Genomic DNA, 20,710 nt, shown 5'->3' with positions numbered 1-20,710 from the left:
GTGTACATTAGCCCAGGGACAGAGGCAAAGTACGAATCTCCTGATGCAGAGTCTCTTCTGCACACAGCTAAAGATACCCAGGAGCAAATCAGGACAGGGCTGAACGCTTGTGCACCACAGAGCAGCCACCAGCAAGCGAGGGACCATGGCCCACACCGGCTTTCTCAAGGGGAGAATCACAGAATCCTTTTGGTTGGAAAAGACCCTCAAGATCATCAAGTCCAACCATTAACCTCACACTGCCAAGTCAACCACTAACCCACTTCCCTAAGAAACTTATCTCCATGTCTGTTAAACCCCTCCCCTTCCAGTGATGGTGACTCCAGCACTGCCCTGGGCAGCCTGTTCCAATGCCCCACAGCCCTTTGGGGAAGAAATTGTTCCCCACATCCAACCTCAACCTCCCCTGGCGCAACTTGAGGCCGTTTCCTCTGCTCCTGGCGCTTGTTCCTGGGGAGCAGAGCCCGACCCCCCCTGGCTCCAAGCTCCTTTCAGGCAGGTCAGAGATCAGAAGGTCTCCCCTCAGCTCCTGTTCTCCAGCTGAACCCCCAGCCCCCTCAGCCGCTCCCATCACCCTTGTGCTCCAGCCCCTCACCAGCTCCATTCCCTTCTCTCAACTCGCTCCAGCACCTCAAGGCCTTTCTTGGCGTGAGGGGCCCCGAACTGTACCCAGGATTGGACGTTTGGCCTCCCCAGTGCCCAGCACAGGACGGTCACTGCCCTGGGCCTGCTGGCCACACCAGTGCTGGCACAAAGAAGCAGCTGTGGAAGGATGGAGAGCAGGCTGAAGGATGCAGAGCCGGCTGATCTGTGAGAGCAGAGCCTGGACACCAGCTCCAGGCAGGAGGACTCAGGCTGCCCAGTTAATGTCTGGGCTCTGCACTCAGGCTCAGGCTGCCCAGGCAAAGTTTGGGGGAACAGCACTGACAATGGCGCAGCACGTGCCCCATCCCACCACTGGCCAGATCATCTGCTGCTGTGGGTGAAGCTCCAGCCCCCAGAGAGAGGGGGAGAAGCACCACGGGGGGTTAGTCCCCACCAGCGACTAGGCCCCCACCAGCAGCTCGTGCGCTCCTGCCAGTGGGACAGGGGAGAGAAGTGGAAAAGCAAAAGCAAGAAACACTCCTGGGTCGGAACAAGGAGAGCTGAGGAAGCAGCAAAGGCTGCGCACGCTCACAAAGCAAAGTAGGGTGTTTGTTCCCCACTGCCCATGGTCGGGCAGGTGTCCAGCCGCTCCCTGGGAAGCAGAGCCCCAGCGCGGGACGGCTGCTTGGGAAGGGAAACGCCGCAGCCACCAGCAGCTCCCCTTCCTCCTCCTCCAGCACAATGCTGCTCGTTACCCCAGTGCTGCCACGCTCTCTAACGAGCGGCACAGCAGACAGACACACCACCCAAGCTGCCCGCGCTGCCAGCCCGAGGACGGCACCCCAGCACCCACTGCTTCTGCACCCCCGTTAACGCTGACAGAGAGCACGCCACAGAAGAGGTTTTTACCGATGATGTTCCCCAAACTATCCGTTCAGCTCCCGAGCCCACGGGCTGCCGTCCCACCTGCCCTTGGCCCTGAGTCTCGCTCGGACACGTCCCAGCCCCGGCCCTGTCTCCAGAGCGGGGAAGCAAATGGCAGCAGGGTGCAGGAGCGTGCAGAGCTCCCGGCCCCCGGCACGGCTGGGCTTCAGGCCGGCGCACCCTCCCAGTTCAGCCCCCGCAGCACACACTGCTGCCCACAGCTCCTCAAACGGGACGGCGAGCAAAGGCTGCTTCGTCCAGCCACACTCACAGCACAGACCACCCACCTCCTGCCCAAAACCCCTTTTGTCCTTCCCTGGCATCTCTCAATCGACAGGAAAACATGTGAACTACAAAGCAGAAGACAAATGAGACCCCTGCTCTGTGCTGATCCCCGGCTCCCCCCCCCACAGCTCATCCCCGAGTCCTACCGTCTCCCTTGGGTGCTCGGCAGCTCCCCGGCTGATATCAGTCCCAACCCTCTTTTATAGCTTATGGTCTCTTGGGTGGGTCATGGTTTCCCATTAATAGACGCAGCAAGGAGAGCTCCAGCCTTCCTGGGAATCACACCATTGGCCAGGGCAGTGTATGAGTATCAATATCTATGATTTTATGGTTATATGATTCTACGAAAGTGAAAACTGCAAGTTGCTGGGGCTTAGCCAGGCAGGTCAGAAGGCAGCAGCACCTCCAGGTGCCCCACAACAGACTCCCAAATGCTGCCCTGGGCTCTGCATAGGGGTGCCCACTGCACCCATCCAGCACTGGTAGGGTGCTGGCAAAGCTGCTGCCCATGACTGGGGAGAAAGGCAGCAGGGGCTGGGCAGCGCTTGGGGGTCTCAGCTGGGAACGTCCCAGACCTGCTCCTCACACTCCCAAATCAGTGAGTCACAGAACGGTTTCGGTTCGGAAGGGCCCTTCCCAGCTCCCCAGTGCCCCCCTGCCATGGGCAGGGACATCTGCACCAGCTCAGGTTGCTCAGAGCCCCGTCCAGCCTGGCCTGGGATGTCTCCAGGGATGGTTCAGCCACCACCTCTCTGGCCAACCTGGGCCAGGCTCTCACCGCCCTCAGCACAAACAATTTCTTCCTCATGTCCAGCCTGAATCTCCCTCCTTTAGTTTAAAACCATCACCCCTTGTCCTGTCACTACAGGAGCAGAGGGGCAGGATCCCCCCAAACCTGCTGCTCACGGGGCTGGGGACACAGCCCAGGACACGGGTGGTTTCTGGGCTGCCAGCGCACATGGCCGGGTCATGGCCAATGTCTCACCCCAGCACCCAAGTCCTTCTCCTGGGGCTGCTCTCCATCCCTCCAGCCCCAGCCTGGACCGATACCGGGGTTGCCCTGACCCAGGTCGCGGTTCATCCGCTCTCACTCCCCACCGGGTGCCCCCTCGCTCTGGGGGTCCCTCCCGCACTGTCCTGCTCACACCCTCATGCTCACGCGTGGACGTGCCCGGTTTTGCCGGGACGGTTCCGCCTCTCCGTGCCCCGCCCGCTGCGGGCCGCGGAGCCGCGCGCGCTCACGGACCGCTAGGGGGCGGTAGAGCATGGGAACAGTGTCGCTACCGGCGCTTCGTCATCTCCCAGCGCCGCCGCCGCTTCCGTATCCGCCTCGCTCCTTGCGGCGCGGCCCCGCAGCGGGGAGGCGGCGGCGGCACCGGGAGCTCGGCTGGAGCCACGCGGATGGCGTCCAGCTCCTCCCGCGGGCCGCGCTGCCGGGAACGGAGCCGCCGGGGCCGTGCGGGACGGGGCTCGGTGCCCAGCGGCCGCAGCCGGAGCCGCAGCCCGGTGCGGGACGGGGAATCCCGAGCGTTCCGTACGTACCGAGGGACGGGCGGGGACCGGGACCGCTGCGGGAGGGAGCCGCTCACCGCATCGTGCCCCTTGGGGACGGCGGGATTCGAACCCCTGACATCGCATCGTGCCTCGGGGGGACCGGCGGGTGCTGAGGGGCCCGGGCGATGCTGGGTTGGGGGTTCGAATCCCGCCGGAGGCACCGCATCGTACCTCGGAGGGACGGCGGGATTCGAACCCCTGGCACCGCATTGCACCCAGGGAGGACGGCGGGATTCGAACCCCCCGCACCGCAGTGTGTCCCGTGGGGACGGCGGGATTCGAACCCCCGGCACTGCATCGTGCCCCGTGGGGACGGCGGGATTCGAACCCCCGGCGCTGCATCGTGCCCCCGGGTGGACAGCGAGATTCGAACCCCGGGCACTGCATTGTGCCCCCGGGTGGACAGCGAGATTCGAACCCCCGGCGCTGCATCGTGCCCCCGGGTGGACAGCGAGATTCGAACCCCCGGCGCTGCATTGTGCCCCCGGGGGGACAGCAAGATTCGAACTCCCGGCGCTGCATTGTGCCCCCGGGGGGACAGCGAGATTCGAACTCCCGGCACTGCATCGTGCCCCGTGGGGGGCGGTGGGATTCGAACCTCTGGGACCGCAGTGTGTCCCGGGGGGACCGGCGGGTGCTGAGGGGCCCGGGCGATGCTGGGTAGGGGGTTCGAATCCCACTGGAGGCACCACGTCGTGCCCCAGGGGGACCAGCAGGTGCTGAGGGGCCCTGGAGTGTTTTTATGCGATTTCTGGCTTTTATTTTTGGGCAGGGGAGCTATCACCGCTGGGAGAACCGGACAGTTTGAGTCATTCTGAAGATGGAGGAGAAGGTACAAAATCTCAGCTGAAAACCACCCAAAAGCCCAAAGACCAAAATGATCCTTGTGGTGCCAACGGCCAAGCCCCCGCAGGGACCGAGGCGCAGGGTGAGCCCTCGGTGACGTCGGAGAACGGGTCGGTGCCGCCCCGCAAGGCGCCTGGGAAGCGCGGTCGCAAGCCCAAGGCAGAGATGCTGCTGCTGAAGCTATCACAGGACCTGGAGTGCCCGGCCCCACAGCCCCTCTGCCTGCAGAAGGTGCTGGGGAGCAGCGAGGCGGAGGACGGTCCAGAGACACCCCCCGGCGGGCGCCCCAAGAGACGGGCAGCCAAAGTGTGAGCAGGGGCAGCAGGTTGGGAGGGCCAGGGTCACAGAGGAGTTTGGGTGGCCGGGCGGACGCCGCTCTTGGAGCGGTTCCTTGAGACCTCTGCCTTGCCTGAGGGGACTCGGTGTCCTTCTTGAAGGACTTGGTCTCACATTGGTGGGACAAACTGATTCCTCATGCAATGACCTTTTCTTGCTTTGAGAGAAAGTGTTTGGGTCCAGGAGGAGGGGATGGGAGGACAGCAGGGACCGTGGATGGGCTCGCGGGGGCTGCGATGGGCTCACAGGCAGTGCTGTCTGGCCGCAGTGGTCTGTCTGCAGTGGGGAAGAGGTTTCCCTGGTTGCCGGCAAAGCCAGGAGAAGGCTTATCCAGGGGGGAGCAGGACACATGGTTGGGGTCGCGGTGCCCCGGTCCCCTCGTGCTGCTGCTCAGAGGGAGATGCAGCACCGGCAGCGGGTGCCTGGGGCAGGAGTTCCCTGTGCTGAGGGCACTCGCAGGAAGATCTCTGGTTTTCTTGCTTTCTGGCTGGCAGAGGGCTGCAGCTGCCTTGCCTGCTGGGTGCGTTCACCGGGGAGGGGCAGGGGACGCTGGCTGACCCCCTGGCTGGCCTGGAGGCTGGCAGTGCATCCAGGTGGGCTCTGCCGCAGCCCAGCAAATTGCTTGCCCAGACCTGGAGCCAGAGGGGGGCCTGGCTGGCCCTGCACGGTCCCTCTGTTCACCTCCGGGCGATGCCTTCGGTGTCCCAGGGCTCTGCTGTACCTGCAGCAGCTGGCGGAGGAGCTGTCGTCTGTGTGCCAGCCTCCAGCTGCCACCGAGGGTGCCCAGGAGCCGGTGCCAGAGCTTGAGCGTGTCCAGAAGAAGCGTCGGGGCCGGAGGAAGAAGGAGAAGGAGGAAACAGATAGCGATGATCCTGCAGGAGATGCTGATTTTGTGCCCTCGAAGGAGGTGTTGCTGCAGGCGGAGGAGGACGAGGGGAGCGATGCGCCGCTCAGTGAGGTGTCGGAGCCAGAGCTGGAGGTGCTGCGAGGACAGGGAGGGAAGATGTCACCCACAGGGGTAAGGGCAGGGTCCCTGCCATGGCTGCTTCCTCCCTTTGGCCTGGCAGGAACAACACAAAGTGTCTGAGCTGTCATGCGGTGTCCCCACCCTGGCTGTTCAGGGCAGGACAGCCCTGAAGCAGGACTTGGGGACAGCACAGTCCCCGTCAACCGCGGTCCAGGCGTGAGCTCTCTGGGCTGAACTGCATGCAGAGGTGGGATGGGGACAGCAACAGGTACTCCTGGGAGAGACATGTGGGGGTCTTGGGCTCTGCTGGAGCCCGTGGGAGGTGAAGGCGGGATCCTGGGTGCTGTCCTGTAGGTTGTGCAAGTCCCCAGAGTGGGACTTTGTGTCTTTAGCCCAGCACAACATGGCCTTGGTGAGGGCTGTGGCTGGGGAGAGCTCTGTGCCGGTGGGCTGTGTCGGTGCCGTTTAGGACAGGCGGGTCCCCGAGGGGCTCGTGGGAACATCTGGGCAGGCAGAGGCGGCCGGGCCGGGCCCTCGGGCCAGGTACCGCTCTCAGTCTGCTCTTGTACCCAGAGATCCAAGCCCCTCTGCCGCGGCCTCGCTCCCAACGGCTTCCACAACTCCGTCATGGCCCCGGTGGAGAAGTGCTCCAGCCTCACCTGCAGCCTGTGAGTGGGGCTTGGGGGGCTGGGGGGAGCAGTGGCTGCTGGTGCCCTGGGTGCCATCGCTGTCACAGTGTCCCCGTGCCATCGGGAATGTCGGCATTCCACCGGCAGCTGCTGTGGATGGGCTCTGTCACCTGCGGGGGGCCGCCTGTGCCAGGGGCAGGGTGCGGGGGGCCGCCTGTACCGTGAGCAGGGTGCAGGGGGCCGCCTGTGCCAGGGGCAGGGTGCAGGGGCCACCTGTACCATGAGCAGGGTGCGGGGGGCCGCCTGTGCCAGGGGCAGGGTGCAGGGGCCACCTGTGCCAGGGGCAGGGTGCGGGGGGCCGCCTGTGCCAGGGGCAGGGTGCAGGGGCCACCTGTGCCAGGGGCAGGGTGCAGGGGCCACCTGTGCCAGGGGCAGGGTGCGGGGGGCCGCCTGTACCGTGAGCAGGGTGCGGGGGGCCGCCTGTGCCAGGGGCAGGGTGCAGGGGCCACCTGTGCCAGGGGCAGGGTGCGGGGGGCCGCCTGTGCCAGGGGCAGGGTGCAGGGGCCACCTGTACCGTGAGCAGGGTGCGGGGGGCTGCCTGTGCCAGGGGCAGGGTGCGGGGGGCCGCCTGTGCGCGGGCAGACGGGGAGTGGGGCTGTCGCTGAGGTTTGGCACGGCTGCAGGCGGGACCAGCAGCACTCGCGGTGGGAGTTTCCCGACTGGATCCCACTGGCGCACAAGTGGACGTGTCTCTCTGACAGGTACGCAGGGAGGGGCTGGGGGCACACGTGGCACAGGCGCTGCCTGCGCGCGGGCTGCGCGATGGGGCAGGACCTGGCGATGCTGGGGGCGAGCTGGGGGAACGAGGGCACGGTGGGTGCTGAACCCCCTGTCCCGCTGATGGGATCAGACCCCAGCATGGCGCTTTCTTGTCATGGGCTTCGGGGGTCTTGTGGATTTGGCCATGGAGTTTCAGCAGCCCTGAGGGTGGGCAGTGGGGGGCAGCTGGGCTGTGCGGGGCTGGGACGGGTGCTGGGACATGGCGCTATGCTGGGGGGTGACAGGGTGGGGGTGGGGAGGTGTCCCCTCACCTGCTGCCCCCCCAGCGAAGCTGCCCCGTACCTGCCAGCAGAGGAGAAGTCTCCCCTCTTCTCCATCCAGCGGGAGGGCATTGAAGACAACGGTGTCCTGTACCGGGTGAACAGGTTGGTGACGGCTGTGCAGGGACTGCAGGGCGGTGGCCGTTGTGCTGGGACAGGCCGTAGCCCCCAGGGCGGCGGGACCAAGGGCAGTGGGGGGCCTGAGCAGCCACCCTGCAGCCTGCCCGGGTCCCACCGGCCCCCACGCACCCCACAGTTCTCACCCACCCTCCGGCAGGTTCAACTCGCTGCAGCCCCACGCTGAGCGCCTGGACGTCTCTTTCTTCGTGGGCGGCCCCGTGTGGGCCATGGAGTGGTGCCCGTCCCCGGAGGGCTCGGCGGCCGCGCAGTACGTGGCCGTCTACTGCCACAGGAGCATGGAGGAGACGCACAGCGTGGCCGGGCTGCACGGCGGCCCCGTGCTCCTGCAGCTCTGGGGCCTGGGCGCGCTGCAGCAGGAGCAGGGGTGAGTAGCCTGGCTGGGGACGGGCTCCTGGGGCCGGGGCAGGGTCCTGCTCTTCTTCCTCCATGGCCAAGCGGGTTCATCCTCTGCTAGTGCCACCAACCACAGCCTGAGCCCCGCGGGGGCCTGTGCTGGTGGCCAGCTTCGCTTCTGGTGTATACTGGAGCTGCTGGTGTATACTGGAGCTGCTGGGCTCCCACGTTCATCACGGCTCAACCCGTGCCTGCAGCTCTGCCGACAAAGCCGCGCTGGCCTACGCCATCGCCGCCGACCACGGCTGCGTCTGGGACATGAAGTTCTGCCCCAGCGGTGCCTGGGAGCCGCCCGACGCTGCCAGGCAGGTGGGTGGGCTGCAGCGGGACCCCCGGCCCTGGGGGCTGCCCTTGGTTTCCCTCGGGGTTCCTACGTGTCCTCGCTGAAGCCCGGCCTGCCCAGGCAAGGGGCAGTGGCCCCGGGCTGAGCCCCCGTGTCGTCCTGCAGCACCCGCAGATGAGCCGGCTGGGCCTGCTGGCCGTGGCCTTCTCGGACGGGAAGGTGGTGCTGTACGCGCTGCCGCACCCCGGAGCCCTGCACCGCGCCAAGAGAGCCCAGGTAAAAGGTAGGAAGAGCCGCGGCGCCGGGCAGGGCCGTCCCGGCCCCCTCCCACCGTGCTGGGGGGCAGCAGGCGAGCCCGGGGCCAGGGCCCTCTACCCGTGCTGGGGGGAGGCTGTTGTGCCGAAGGGCCGAGCTGGGGCATGGCCATGGGGCACGGCTGTGGGGCAGCCCGCAACCACCCAGTGCAGCGGGACAGCAGCCCTGGCACGCTGGGCTGGGACCAGTAGCTGCTGCCTCTGGCACAGGCACGGTGGCAGGGGGAGTGGGGCTGCGTTTTGATGTCAAAGGACGTCAAAGCGCTGCTGACACAGAGGCAAGCTTGGTGTCCAGGGGACACTGCCACAGCCCAGCTGGGGACAGCCCTGGGGACAGCCCTGGGGACAGCCCTGGTGAGGCTGGGCCCTGGAGTTGGGGGGGGCTCTGGGCAGCATTGCTGTGCCTGCAGCGGGGTCGCAGCGCGAGGCGTCGCTGCCGTGGCGTGTTCTCCAGCCTTTCCCCGCCGACCCGCTTGCTGCTGGGAGCACGTCTTCTCATGGCAGAGCTGCTCGTACCAGCCCGGCTTGAGCTGTTTGTCATGGCAGGGACCTGGGGCTCGGCGCGCTCGGCTGCTCGGGCTAATGGCGCTTGTAACGGTCTCATCTGCTGGGCGCCGGGCGAGATTGATGGCCTGTGCGTGCTGCCCGTGGTCAATCAGCCGCGGCCGACAGCCCGCACGTCCATGGCTGACAATGGAAATGGGTTCTCTGCACCAAGCGTGGCTGCTGACCCCCGTCGCCACGTCGTGCCGCTCTCAGCGCGGCTCTGGATGGTTCGTGCCGGCTGCCGCAGGCCCCACGTGGGCAGCTTGCGGCAGGCGCGGATCCTTCCCAGCCCGCGCAGCTCCTGCGGCTGGGCCGGGTCTGGTCACGTCGCGTCTCCCGGCTGCGGCTGCACGTCCTGTCCCTGTCCCTGTGCCTCACCGGGCTGTGGGTTTGCAGGATCGGTGCCAGGCTGCGGCGCTGGGTCCTGCGGGAGCTCCCGGCTCGGCTGTGCCGGCATCACCGGGGCTCCCCATACCGCAGCGGGGGATTGTGCCTGGCAGCACCGGGGCTGCTCTCCGTGTCGAGCCCCAGCTGCGGTGGAGGTGCCGGGAAGATGCACGGCTGCTGCATCTCAGTGTGACACCGCGGCTGCCGTGCTGCGGGTGCGGACGTGCCGCACTGGTGCTCGCTGTGCCTGAGGACAGCCCCACACAGGGGGACGGGGGTCAGACCCAGAGGTGTCTCTGGCAGACAAAGCTGGTGCCTGTGGTCCCACAGACACCTCGTCCTGGGCACGGGGGTCTCAGCACAGTCTGTCACCCCCGGGAGCAGCTGCCCGGGCTGCTCCAGCCTGTCACCGCTGCCCTGGCCGCCCTTAGCAGATCCGTCCATCCCACACGGCTGCTCCTTCGCTCCCGGGGCAGCCGTGGTCGGGTCTGGCCCTGTGTGCCACTGGGTCCCCTCAAGATTGGTGAAGGATCTTCCATCAAGGCAGCTGGGTGTGGTGGGGGAAGATCTCTGGGGTGGGGAGAACATCAGCCCTGCCCCGTCTCTGCCCGGGGCACCTTTCGGGGTGTCGCTGCCTCTGGCGCAGGCAGCTCTGGCTGCGGGAGCTCCTGCTGCCACCTGCTCTTGGTTTTCCTGCTCCCTGCACTGTTTTCTGCTTGTGGTGGGGATGCTGGTCGGACGGGTGGCAAGACAGGGCCGCCGAGCGCTGAGCCACGCTCCTGCCACAGGGAGCTTCTGGGAGAGCTGGCACCTGTCCTGACCGTCCTCTGCTCTCTTCTAGATGGGCCCTTCCACAAGCACGTTATCTGCAAGGTCAGTGTCCCCCACCAGCGCGGTCCCAGCGGTGCTGGCGCCCAGCGAGTCTCCAGCTGGGAGAGCTGGGGGAGCGTGAGGCTGCGGAGCCCGCTGGCCCCAGGGTGTTCGGGGTGGCAGAGCAGAGCTGTGCCCCAAACCTGGGTGTCCCTGGCTCTTGGGACGCGGTGGCACCAGCATGGGCTGCGGGTGATGCGTGTCCCTCGGCCGCAGGTGCAGTGCATCGCCACGCTCCAGGTGGGCTCCATCCAGGCCGGGAACGTGTCCGAGTGTGGGCAGTGCTTCAGCCTCTCCTGGATGCCGTCCAAGCCCCATCATCACCTCGCAGCGGGTTTTTATGACGGTGAGTCCTGCATGAGAGGGACGGCGTCCCACGGCAGAGCCGCTGGGGATTGATTGGCCCTCGCCCTGTGGCCGGCAGAGATCGAGCGGAGCTTTGTGCTCCTGCAGCCTCGCCCGGGGGAATGGGGGGGAAGAAGATGAGGAGGGGGAAAGCATCAGGGTGAGCAGCAGCCAGGGGCAGGCACCGCACAGGAACCTCTGCCCGCTCCCGGGACAGGAGAAACACTTATCATGGGCAGGCCATGAGCAACCTCACATACCTGTCGGCTCCAGGACGTGGCTCTGGCTTGAGCCCCATCTGTCTGATTTGTTTGTGTCTGGCTTGGGGCGACCTGCAGCTCCGTGCGGGACCTGCTGTACCTGAGCCAGCCTGTCCTGCTCTAAACCCTGGCCCTGGCTCAGCTGCTGCCTCGCAGCTCCTGCAGCCCCTGCCCGTCCCGCTGCCCCGGATCCCGCAGCACTGGGCACCCCCGCAGCACCGGCACAGCTGCGGGGCAGCTCCTGACGGCCGCGGGTCTCGTCCTGCAGGCACCGTGGCCATCTGGAACCTGCTCACCAAGTCCCTGCTGCAGTGCATGCGCCAGCCCGACGGCTCCCTCAAGCTCTACCCGTTCCGGTGCTTCCCGGCACACGACCACGCGGTGCGGAGCATCGAGTGGTGCAAGGCCGACAGGTGCGGGCGCTGCCTGGGGGATGAGGCTCCGTTGCTGGGGTGGGCTCCAAGCACTCGATGTTGGTGGCATGGGACACTTTGAGGCACCGAAGAGGTTGAGTTGGGCTTTGTGGGGTGAGGAGGGTTGAGCCTGTGGAGCAGCGTGGTGCTGTGGGACCACGGCCACCGTGTCCCTGCAGCGAGGACGGGGCACGGCTCTGCACTGGGGTCTCAGCGCTGCTTTTCTCCTGGTTCTCAGCAACGTCCTGGTCACGGCAGGGAACGACCGCAAGATCAAGTTCTGGGACCTGCGTCGGCTCTACGAGCCCATCAACAGCATCAAGCGGTTCCTCATCACCGAGGTGGCCTGGCTGCTGCCCTACAACGGCGTCACGGTGGCCCAGGACAACTGCTGCGCCTCGTGAGTGCCGGGGCCACCGTGCTGCCCACTCTGCGCCCAGGGCCAGCGCTGATGCTGGGGGCTGGTTGTGCCTTGTCCCACGTGTCCCCAGTGTCCTTGGGGCTCCCTGTGGTCTCTCCTTCCCCGGGAGCGTTGGGCTGTGCCGAGGGCTCTGCCCACGCTGGGTCATGGCACGTTGTCGGTGTGGCCGGGGGGACGCTGTCCTGCGGCTCCTGCATGGCCTCGGGCTGACATGAATTGGCGGAAGGGTTCTGGGGTCTCAGTGTGTTCTCAGCCTCCAGGAGCTGCCCTGAGCTGCCTCGTGATGCTGTGACACAGTACTAGAGTGAGGGGGGGCCTCCCAAAACACCCAGGGTCTCTGGGGAGGGGGGCTGCTGCCTGGCTCACTCTGTCTTGGGGCGGCAGCACGGAGCTCCGTCCTCATCCCTTCCCCTTCTGCTGCAGCTACGGGCTCTGCGGGATCCACTACATTGACGCCGGGTACTTGGGCTTCAAGGCATATTTTGTGGCCCCTCGCAAGGGGACCGTGTGGGTAAGAGGCTGCTGCAGGGTGGTTCTGTCCCGGGGGTTGCGGTGGAGGGGTTGGTGCCTGTTCCAAACCCAGCTCGCGGGGCAGGTGAGGCCCTTGGGGTCACCCTCTGCCCCCAGACAAGGGACGCTGGCACCTGAGTGAGGTGGTGTCCCCACCCACATACGAGCTGGCTGCACCCACAGGCCCGTCCCTGCCCGGGGTTGGTGTTTGTGGTGCTGGGGAGGGACCCCATGCCCTAAACCCTGCGTTCCTGCAGAGCATTTCTGGCTCAGACTGGCTGAACACGGTGGCTGCGGGGGACATCACCGGCGAGCTGGTGGCTGCGGTGCTGCCCGACCTGGCTGTCAACCCCCGCAACGTCAAGCGCTCCTCGGACCGCAGATTTGTAAGGGGAGGTCGTGTCAGTGACACGCGTGGTGCCCTGTTTGTCCCCTGCCCCTACAGCAGCACCTCCTCCCTCTCCCCCACCCCAACCCCGCCATGCTGTGGGGCAGGACAGGGCTCCCGGGCCCCCAGCCCCGCTCTGCGGGGAGCACTGGGACCCCCCGCCCTCCCCTGAGCCCCGTCTCCCCCACAGCCGGTCTACAAAGCCGACCTGCTGCCCTGCAGCCCTGCTGGGCCGGAGGGCGCCGAGCAGGCGCTGCCCAAGACCAGGCGCTACAGCGAGATGGTCACCAAGAGCTACATCAAGTTCCGCGACACAGACCTGGTAGGAAGGCAGGGGTTGGGGGTCCTGACCAGGGGCAGGACTGTGGGGTGGTCACAGAGTGGTGGGAGCAGGGCCGGAGACTGTGGGGCTGTGGCGGGGGGGTGGGAGCGACAGGGGCAGGGGAGCTCAGGTGCTGGAGCAGCCCCCCACTCCGATGGAGCCCAGGCTGGCAGCCCTGAGAGCAGGGGATGGGCTGCGCTGCCACTCGGCCTCTGCGGAGACCCTCACCAGTGCGGGCTGGGGTCCCTGTGGGCAGGCAGCCCCAGTCACTGGGCAGTGGGGACCACGGCTGTGGGACAGAGTTGGGGGTCTCAGCTCCCCCTGTGCCAGGCTAGGCTGTGCCCAAGGCCCCAGGAGTGGGGTCCCGAGTCTGGGTCCGAGCTGCTTGGGGCCACAGGGGGATGGGGTGGGCTCTGCCACGCTCCAGCCGCCCTGCCCAGGGCCTGGCTCTGCTGCCCTTTGCTGCGGGTGACCCTGAGGGCGAAACGTGTCCCCTGGGCGAGCAGCACCCACCCGTGCCATGGTGCCGGCGCTGCCAGGGCCGCTGTGCGAGCAGCGCTCCTGCCCCGCGCACACAGCCATGGCGGTGCCGCCGCTCCACAGCGCAGCTTCAGGAACCTCCCCAGCCGGGAGCCCATGCGCAGGATGCACCGGCAGGAGGGGACGGCGGAGCTCAACCTCGACCGCCTGCAGCTGGAGTCCCTGCACAAGGTGAGGGCGGCGTGTCCCCACAACCTGCAGCCCGGGGCGACCACGGCGCAGGGTCCCGGCACCACAACCCCCTCCCTCGCACCCCCTCTCCCCCCACAGGTGCGCTTCAGCCCCAACCTGGACTCACAGGGCTGGCTGGTGTCGGGGGGACAGGCGGGCATCGTGCGGGTGCACTGCCTGGCGGGACTGTCCTCCGGCGTTGGCCACGAGCTGCTCCTGGAGCGCCGGGCCCGCTTCAGCGCCCTGCACGGGGCCGAGCCCGGCAGCCCCCGACCCACCGAGTGCTCCCCGCTGCCGGCAGAGTAGCGCCGCGGGTCCCTGCTGCCGCCACACACGCCCCGAGCAGGAGCTCGGGGCCGGCTGTGCTGTCCGGGGGGGCTGTGCACCCCTTCTCGGTGCTTCTCACCCTCTGGGCCCCCCCATTGGGAGAGGGACGGCTGCTCCCAGCCGTTACCTGGAACGCTCAGGACACTCGTGCTCTGGGCCCAGAAAGTTCCTTTTGCGCTGTTTCGTCTGAGCTGGTTGCAGGGAGGGCGGTGGGACCAATGCGTGTCCCTGGGTTGAGCTGCGGGTCTTGGGGCCCGATGCCGGGGAAGCCCCCGTGGGCCCCCCCGTGGGGCTGTGCTTGCTCTTGCCCTCGTGCCCCCTGAGCCCCCGTGCGGGCACAGGCAGGGGCCGGGGACCACCCTGTCCTGGGCAGGGTGCCGGGAGCTCGGGAGTTGCTCACATTGAGCCTGTGTTCAGCTGTGCAGTAAACGTGGTTTGTTTTTTAAGGGCTGGTTGTGGTGCTTGCACGGGGCGGCCGTGGCTGCGGCACTCATGGGGGGCCAGGGCCGTCCCCCGTCCCCCTTCCCCGTCCCCTCCTGGCTGCCTGTGCCGCTGCTGCTGCTCTCCAAAAAGTTTATTGGCGCCATGGGCTCGCCGCTACCCACGGGGCTCCTTGCACAAAGAGACAGACAGACAGACAGACACTCCATGGGGGCAACAAACACAGACTCACAGCACTGGGGATGGGTCAGGCCAAGATGGGGGGGCGGGATGGGGGCAGCCACGCTCGGGTTGAGCCCCATGTCCCTGCACCCCCCTGGGGCAGCAGCAGCTCCCTCGGCCCACAGCCCATGGCCATGGGGCAGCCCCTGCTGCCATGGGGCACAGGAGCATCTGGGGCCACGGCTAAGGCTGGGATCCCCCCCAGGGGACGTCCACTCCCTTCCTTGGGCCCTTCGGCAGCTGCTCCCTCCTGTCCCCTCTCCTGCAGGGGACAACAGGGCTCTGCGGGGGGACGTGTTGTGGGGCTGGTCCCCCTCTCCTTTGGGGCTGGTGCCCTCCCGGCACAGCTGGGGGTGCAGGTTCCCAGGGGAGCCCCTGTGCTGCAGGGACCAGGCAGTGTGTCCCTCTGCCCCGGGCCCCTGCACCCTCGGGGGCACTGTCCCCCGCCCGGTGGGTGCAGCACAGGGACACCCCGTGGCCATCCCCACTCCTGCGCTGCACCCCCTGCTCCAGGGGCAGTTCCACTCGCCCACGGGGTGGGGACCGGGCCAGGCCTGACCTGGCTGTGCGGCGAGTGGGGGGCTCAGGCGCGGGGGTCCTGGCAGTGCCGGCAGGCTGCCATCTCCTCCTGGTACCGCTCCACCTGCACCGTGCACGCAGCAAAGCCGAACTTGCTCTGCAGCTGGCTGGTGGCTTCCCGCAGCACCGTCTCGGGGTCAGTGCTGGCGTCTGGGGACAGCAGGGCAGCGCGGCTCAGCCCTGGTGTGTGGGCAGCCGGCGGGTCCCCCCGGCTGTGCCCGGGCCTGTGGGAGCTGGGGGGCTGCGTGCGGGCACTCACCGACAGCCACGTGCACCGACACGGCGTGGTGGCTCAGCGTCAGCGCCCAGAGGTGCAGGTCGTGGGTGCTCTTCACCCCGCGCACCCCCAGCAGCGCTTCCTTCACCGTGTCAAACTCGATGCCCCTCGGTGTCCCTGCCAGCAGCGCCTGGTCACGGAGGGACCAGACCCAGCCCCAGCCACCAGCGGGGTCACCAAGGTGGGGGCTTCCCCAGGCTGGGGACGGTGGCTCCAGGGTGAGGCAGCTTCTCACTACAGGGCCGTTTGCCTGGGCTGGGGGGTCTCGGGTGGCCGGGGTAGGACAGAGGGGAGCACTGGGTGGTGAGGGGCTGTAGCAGCTGCAGCCCTGAGGAGCTCCTGTGCCCCCCACCAGCTCCCTGCACGGCCGCCGGCCCCTTGCACCCATGGCCCCACGCCGTCCTTGCCCACCGCTCACCTTCCATGAGGACTCTGAAGACATCCCTGAGGATGGTGAAGGTGGAGCCGAGGACAAAGACCGAGAAGAAGAGGGTGCTGATGGGGTCTGCGATCTTGCACTGGGGCTGGAGGAAGCAGGGGCTGTGTGAGGCTGAGCACAGTGTGGGGTCGGGGGGCAGAGGCTTGGGCTGCCAGTGCCCCCCAGCACCCTGCATGGGGCTGGGGGAGGTGTTCCAGCAGGCAGTGCAGGGGAGTCCTGCCCGGGCACCTTGAAGTAGATGATGGTGGCAGCCACAAGGACACCGAGGCTCTGCAGCAGGTCCCCCACCACGTGGACAAAGGCCGCACGGACGCTGGTGCTGCCAGGCAGGGGGGCATGGCTGGGCAGGCAGCCCCCAGCGCTCTCCAGCTGCTCGTAGCCCCCCGCGCCGTGGCCGTGGCCGGCGGGGGACTGGTGCAGGATATGGGCCATGCTGGGGAGAGCAGGGCTGGCTCAGCGCCGCGGTGCTGGCCCTGCCTCCACCCACACGCAGGCAGCAGTGCCCACACAGCACAGGCAGAGGGGACACGGGCAGGGACACCTGCGCCCCAGGAGGGTGGAGAGGTGTGGGGCAGAGTCCTACCGTGGGGCAGGGCTGGAGGGGCAGCAGGGACAGGGCAGCCGCAGCACCCAGTGGAGGTTCGTGGGGCCAGGGCAGGGATTCTGACCTGCGGCATGTGCCGGGGCTCCGGCTGGGCATGGGGCAGGGTGGGGGGTGTTGCTTTCGGGGGTCCGGGGGACGTGTGGCTGGAGGATGTATGGACACAGGCTGGGAGCATATGGCAGATAGGGAATAGGGGAAGGCAGTGCTTGGGGACACAAGGCTGCTGCACAGGGACAGAAGGTGACCTGAGAGCCAGGGCTGGAGGTCTTGGGGTACCAAGGGCACAAGTGGGACAGGGCTGTGGGAGGGGAGGCCAGGGCCAAGGCCGGGGGTGTGCGGGGGAACACGTGCGTGCACAGCCGTGTGTGCACAGCCCTGTGTGGGACATACACCAGGTTGACGCCGACGGCGCAGGCGGATGTAGCCAGCATGGCTCGCGCCTCAATCTCGTAATCGTTGCTGACAATGCGGGCAGCCGCCAGGTAGACAAGGGCCCCGGTCACGACCCAGATGGAGAGGACAGAGGCCAGCGCGCCCAGCGTCTCTGTGGGATGGGAGACATCAGCACCCACCCCAGCGGTGGGGGTCCCACAGAGTCATGCCCCCCGGCTCACCCGAGCGGTGCCAGCCGAAGCTCATGGTCTTGGTGGGCGGGCGGGTGGAGACCCAGAGGGAGAAGAGGCTGACGGACATGCTGCCCACATCCGTCAGCAGGTGGGCTGCGTCCGTCATGATGGCCAGGCTGTGGGCCAGGTATCCGCCTGTGGGCGCAGAGCAGCTGGCACCCTGTGCCCCGGCAGCCCCCCGTCCACATCCCTGTCCCGCCGTTACCTATCACCTCCCCGACCATGAAGACGCAGCAGAGGGTGCAGGCGATGCTCAGCTGCCGGCGGGCCTGGAGCCTGCCCTGGCCGGGGCTGGGGTTGAGGGGGCTGCAGCAGCAGTGGGGAGCCGGGGGGCGCGGCGGTGCCAGGGTCTCTGGGGAGCCTGCAAAGAGACTGGGGGCGAGGGTCACAGCTGCCCGCACCAGCTCCCGGTGCCCCTGCCCGGGACTCCCAGTAGCCACAGTCTGGCCCGGGGCTCCCGCTGGCCGGGCCGCTGCCGAGCTCCGGGCACACGGCACCGCCTCTACCGGTACCCTGGCCCGGCTCGTGCGACCCCGGCGGAGGTCCCCCGGTGCCCGGGCCGGTCGCGCGGGGCCGCGCCGTGTGCCCGCCCGAGCCCCGCCGCAGCCGGTAATAACGGCGGCGGCTGCGGTCCCCGCGGGCTGCGCCCCCGCCCCGGCCCACCGGCGGGCCCCGCTGCCGCACCGGGCTCTGCGGCCGGGCCTCCGGCGGGGCACCGGGAACGTACGGGGGAGCCGGGCCCGCGGCGGACGAGCGCCCGGTCGGGACGGGCAGCCACGGGGCCACCGGTGGCGGTGGAGAGTCGGCGCGGGGCTCCCGGGGGGTCGGGGCCATGCTCGGGGGACGGTCCGGCCCCGGCCCCCATTGCTGGAGCTGCCCGCCTCAGCCCGGTTGTGCGGCGGCTCCGCGGGGAGCCCGGACGGGGCCGGGGATGGCGGGGCCGGGGCCGGTAGCGCTGTGGGAGCGAGTGCCTGCGGCGGAGGTGCCGGTGGGACCGGGATGTCTGGGGCCGGGCTGCTGGACGGGGCGGCGGGGCGGGGACGTGAGGCGTGGGAAGCGGGGGGCGAGCGGGGGCCGGGGCTCAGGGCGCTGATGGACTGTGTGCCCGTGTAGGGAGGCGGCGAATGGAAGGTACCGGTGCGGGGAGGTGATGGATGGACGGTACCGGTGCGGGGAGGTGATGGATGAACGGTACTGGTGCGGGCGGGTGACGTTTGGGTGCCGGTACCAGCCGGCCGGACACCCGAGGAGGATTCACGGGGGGATGCTGGTTCCGCTGGGATGGAGTTGCCGGTACCGGGGAAGGGGTGGGTGCCGGTGCAGGGGGTGCGGGTGCCGGTGTGGGCTGGCAGGAGGTGCCGGTGCACAGACGGTCACGGCTGGCTCGGAGTCTGCGGAGGTGCGGGTGTCCGCGACAGATGGATGAGGGTGCGGGGGCTGGCGGGGACGGACGTGTCGGGGGTGCCGGTGTCGGGGGGTGGGAGGCGTGGGAGCTGGGCAGTGCTGGACGTGCCGGGGGCTTGCGGGTCCCGGGGTGTGGGAGCTGGCGCTGCCGGGGGTGCCGGGAGTGCGGGGACCGAGGAGACCGGGAGGATGGGGGAACCGGGGGTGAAGTGGGAGCCGGTGCCGGCAGTGCGGGTGCGGGGGTATTGAGGGTTACAGATGCAGGGGATGGTTGAGGTGGCTGTGCCAGGGGTTGTGGGGGCACTGGGGGTAGTGGCGCTAGCAAGGGGGTGATGGGGTGCCGGGGATGGTAGTACCAGACTGATGGGGGTGGTGGTGCGGGGGTTATGGAGGTGCCGTGATGGAGGTGCTGCGGGTGTCGGGACGATGGCGGTGCCGGGATGCGAGTGATGAAGCTGCGGGTGCCGGGCGTGATGGGGGTGCTGAGGGTGCTGGGGGTGCCGGGGCGACGGGGTGCCGAGGGTGGTGGGGGTGATGGGGGTGCTGGAGGTGCGGTGCCAGGGCTCACGGAGGTGCCGGCAATGGGTTGCCGGTGCCGGGAATGATGTGGGTGCCTGTGATGCAGGTGCCGGGGCGATGGGTGCCGGGGGTGACGGAGGTGTCGGGGAGATGGGTGCCGGGGGTGATGGGGGTGCTGGAAGCGCTGGTGAAGGAGGTGCCGGAGCGATGGGGTGCCGGTGCCGGGGGTGATGGAGGTGCTGGGGCGATGGGTGCCGGTGCCGGCGGTACCTCTTGAGGCGCAGGCTGCTGTCGGCGCGGTCGCCCCGCGGGCTGACCAGGCGGGCGCTCTCGGTGCCGGTCGGTGGCTCCATGCCGGGAGCGGGCAGCACCACGGGCACCCGCCGCCGGGACGGCCGCGGCCCCGCCCCCTGCCGCGGCCACGCCCCCTGCCGCGGCCACGCCCCCCCTGCCGCGGCCACGCCCCCTGCTGTAGCACCGGGCACACAGACCCACACGACAGAGGGAGAGCGGGGCCGGGGGCGGGGCCACACCCGTGGCCACGCCCCCATGGCCACGCCCCTCTCCGGGGTGGGCGGGACAAGCGGGGCGGCCCCGGGGGGCGGGAGGAGCCGGGACCCCCCGGGCTCCCCAGGGCAGGGGGTCCCACCCGGCCGTGCCGCCGCCCCGGGCACCGGGGTGGGGTGGCGGGGAGAGCCCAGCCCGTGGTCCCACAGAGACACCAGCCGAGGGCACGGGGGGGCGCGGGGGGTGACCCCGCGGGGCGCTGCAGCGGGCGGCAGCACCAGCCCTGCCGGGGGTGCCGGCGGCCAGGGCAGTGTGGGGGGCTCTGGTTGACTTGTACCGGGGGGTTGGTGGGGCTGCTCGGGCACGGGAGGGCTGCCTGGACATGTGGGAAGTGTTTGTGTAGGGGGGGCTGCTTTCATGTGGGGGCTGTTTGGGTGCAAGGGGACTGCTCAGATATGGGGGGACAGTGCAGGTACAGGGGTGTCCCCCTCACCTCTGTCCGTGGGAAGGAGGTGGTGGGACAACTAACCTCAGGAACCATTTCTAAGCACAAGAAGGCCATCAGGAGAAGTCAGCCTGGCTTCAGCAGGGGGAGGTCACGCCTGGCAACCCGAGCACCTTCCGTGGTGAAACGACAGGGCTGGCAGACGTGGGGAGCACAGTGGACATTGTCTACCCAGACTTCAGGAAGGCTTTTAACACTGTCCCATGAGATCCTCCTGCAGAAGCCATGGCCGTGGGGCTGCATGAGTGAGGTGCATTGAGAACTGGCTGCACGGCCGGGCCCAGAGCCTGGGGATCAGCAGCACTAAGTCCAGTTGGAGGCCAGTAACCACCAGTGTACCCCGGGGTCAGTACTGGGTCCAGTATCATTCAACATTTCCATTAATGATCTGGAGAATGAGGCAGAGCGTACCCCCAGGAAGTTTGGAGGTGACACGGAGCCGGGACAGGGGGTCGTGCTGCTCGGCAGTGCAGACGGGTCTGAAGAGGCTGGAGAAATGGGGGGGCAGGAACCTCGTGAGGCTCAGTGAGGGGAAGCACAAAGTCCTGTCCGTGGGGAGGAACAACCCCAGAGCACCTGTACGTGCTGGGGGCTGCCCAGTTGAAAAGCTGCTCAGCAGAAAAGGCGCCCGGGCTGCTGGTGGGCACCAAGTTGACCGTGAACCAGCCTTGTGCCCTTGCTGCAAAGGTGGCGAATGGTGTCCTGGGCTGCACGAGCAGTGCTATCAGGA

The 20,710-nt window shown here is 68.2% G+C and overlaps 2 protein-coding genes across 3 annotated transcripts; one reads left to right on the top strand and one right to left on the bottom strand.

Moving 5' to 3' along the window:
• Positions 1–3,146: 3,146 nt before the first annotated feature.
• GTF3C2 (general transcription factor IIIC subunit 2) lies at positions 3,147–14,303 on the top strand. Of its 2 annotated transcripts, none has more exons than XM_065630937.1 (18): positions 3,147–3,328; positions 4,121–4,502; positions 5,239–5,548; positions 6,071–6,165; positions 6,810–6,887; positions 7,233–7,331; positions 7,504–7,731; positions 7,958–8,069; positions 8,209–8,326; positions 10,132–10,163; positions 10,377–10,506; positions 11,034–11,178; positions 11,417–11,578; positions 12,023–12,110; positions 12,367–12,495; positions 12,688–12,819; positions 13,398–13,530; positions 13,630–14,303. In XM_065630937.1, exons 1-18 carry the CDS (start codon positions 3,196–3,198, stop codon positions 14,178–14,180), a joined length of 3,057 nt encoding a protein of 1,018 aa, XP_065487009.1. In that variant the 5' UTR covers positions 3,147–3,195; the 3' UTR covers positions 14,181–14,303. The 2 variants fall into 2 exon arrangements, with proteins under 2 accessions (XP_065487009.1, XP_065487010.1); XM_065630938.1 differs by having other exon boundaries at positions 13,423–13,530; positions 13,630–13,935.
• Positions 14,304–15,103: 800 nt separating this feature from the next.
• On the bottom strand, positions 15,104–19,519 carry SLC30A3 (solute carrier family 30 member 3). The gene is given in 9 exon segments (XM_065631625.1): positions 15,104–15,249; positions 15,359–15,493; positions 15,795–15,900; positions 16,044–16,248; positions 16,810–16,963; positions 17,034–17,180; positions 17,251–17,406; positions 19,239–19,416; positions 19,418–19,519. Coding segments are annotated over 9 exon segments (1,329 nt in total).
• Between the last annotated feature and the right edge of the window lie 1,191 nt (positions 19,520–20,710).

The sequence above is a fragment of the Caloenas nicobarica genome, chromosome 3, assembly GCF_036013445.1.
Source record: "Caloenas nicobarica isolate bCalNic1 chromosome 3, bCalNic1.hap1, whole genome shotgun sequence".
In the NCBI taxonomy this organism is placed as follows: domain Eukaryota; kingdom Metazoa; phylum Chordata; class Aves; order Columbiformes; family Columbidae; genus Caloenas; species Caloenas nicobarica.
This window is presented reverse-complemented; position numbering and strand designations above follow the sequence as displayed.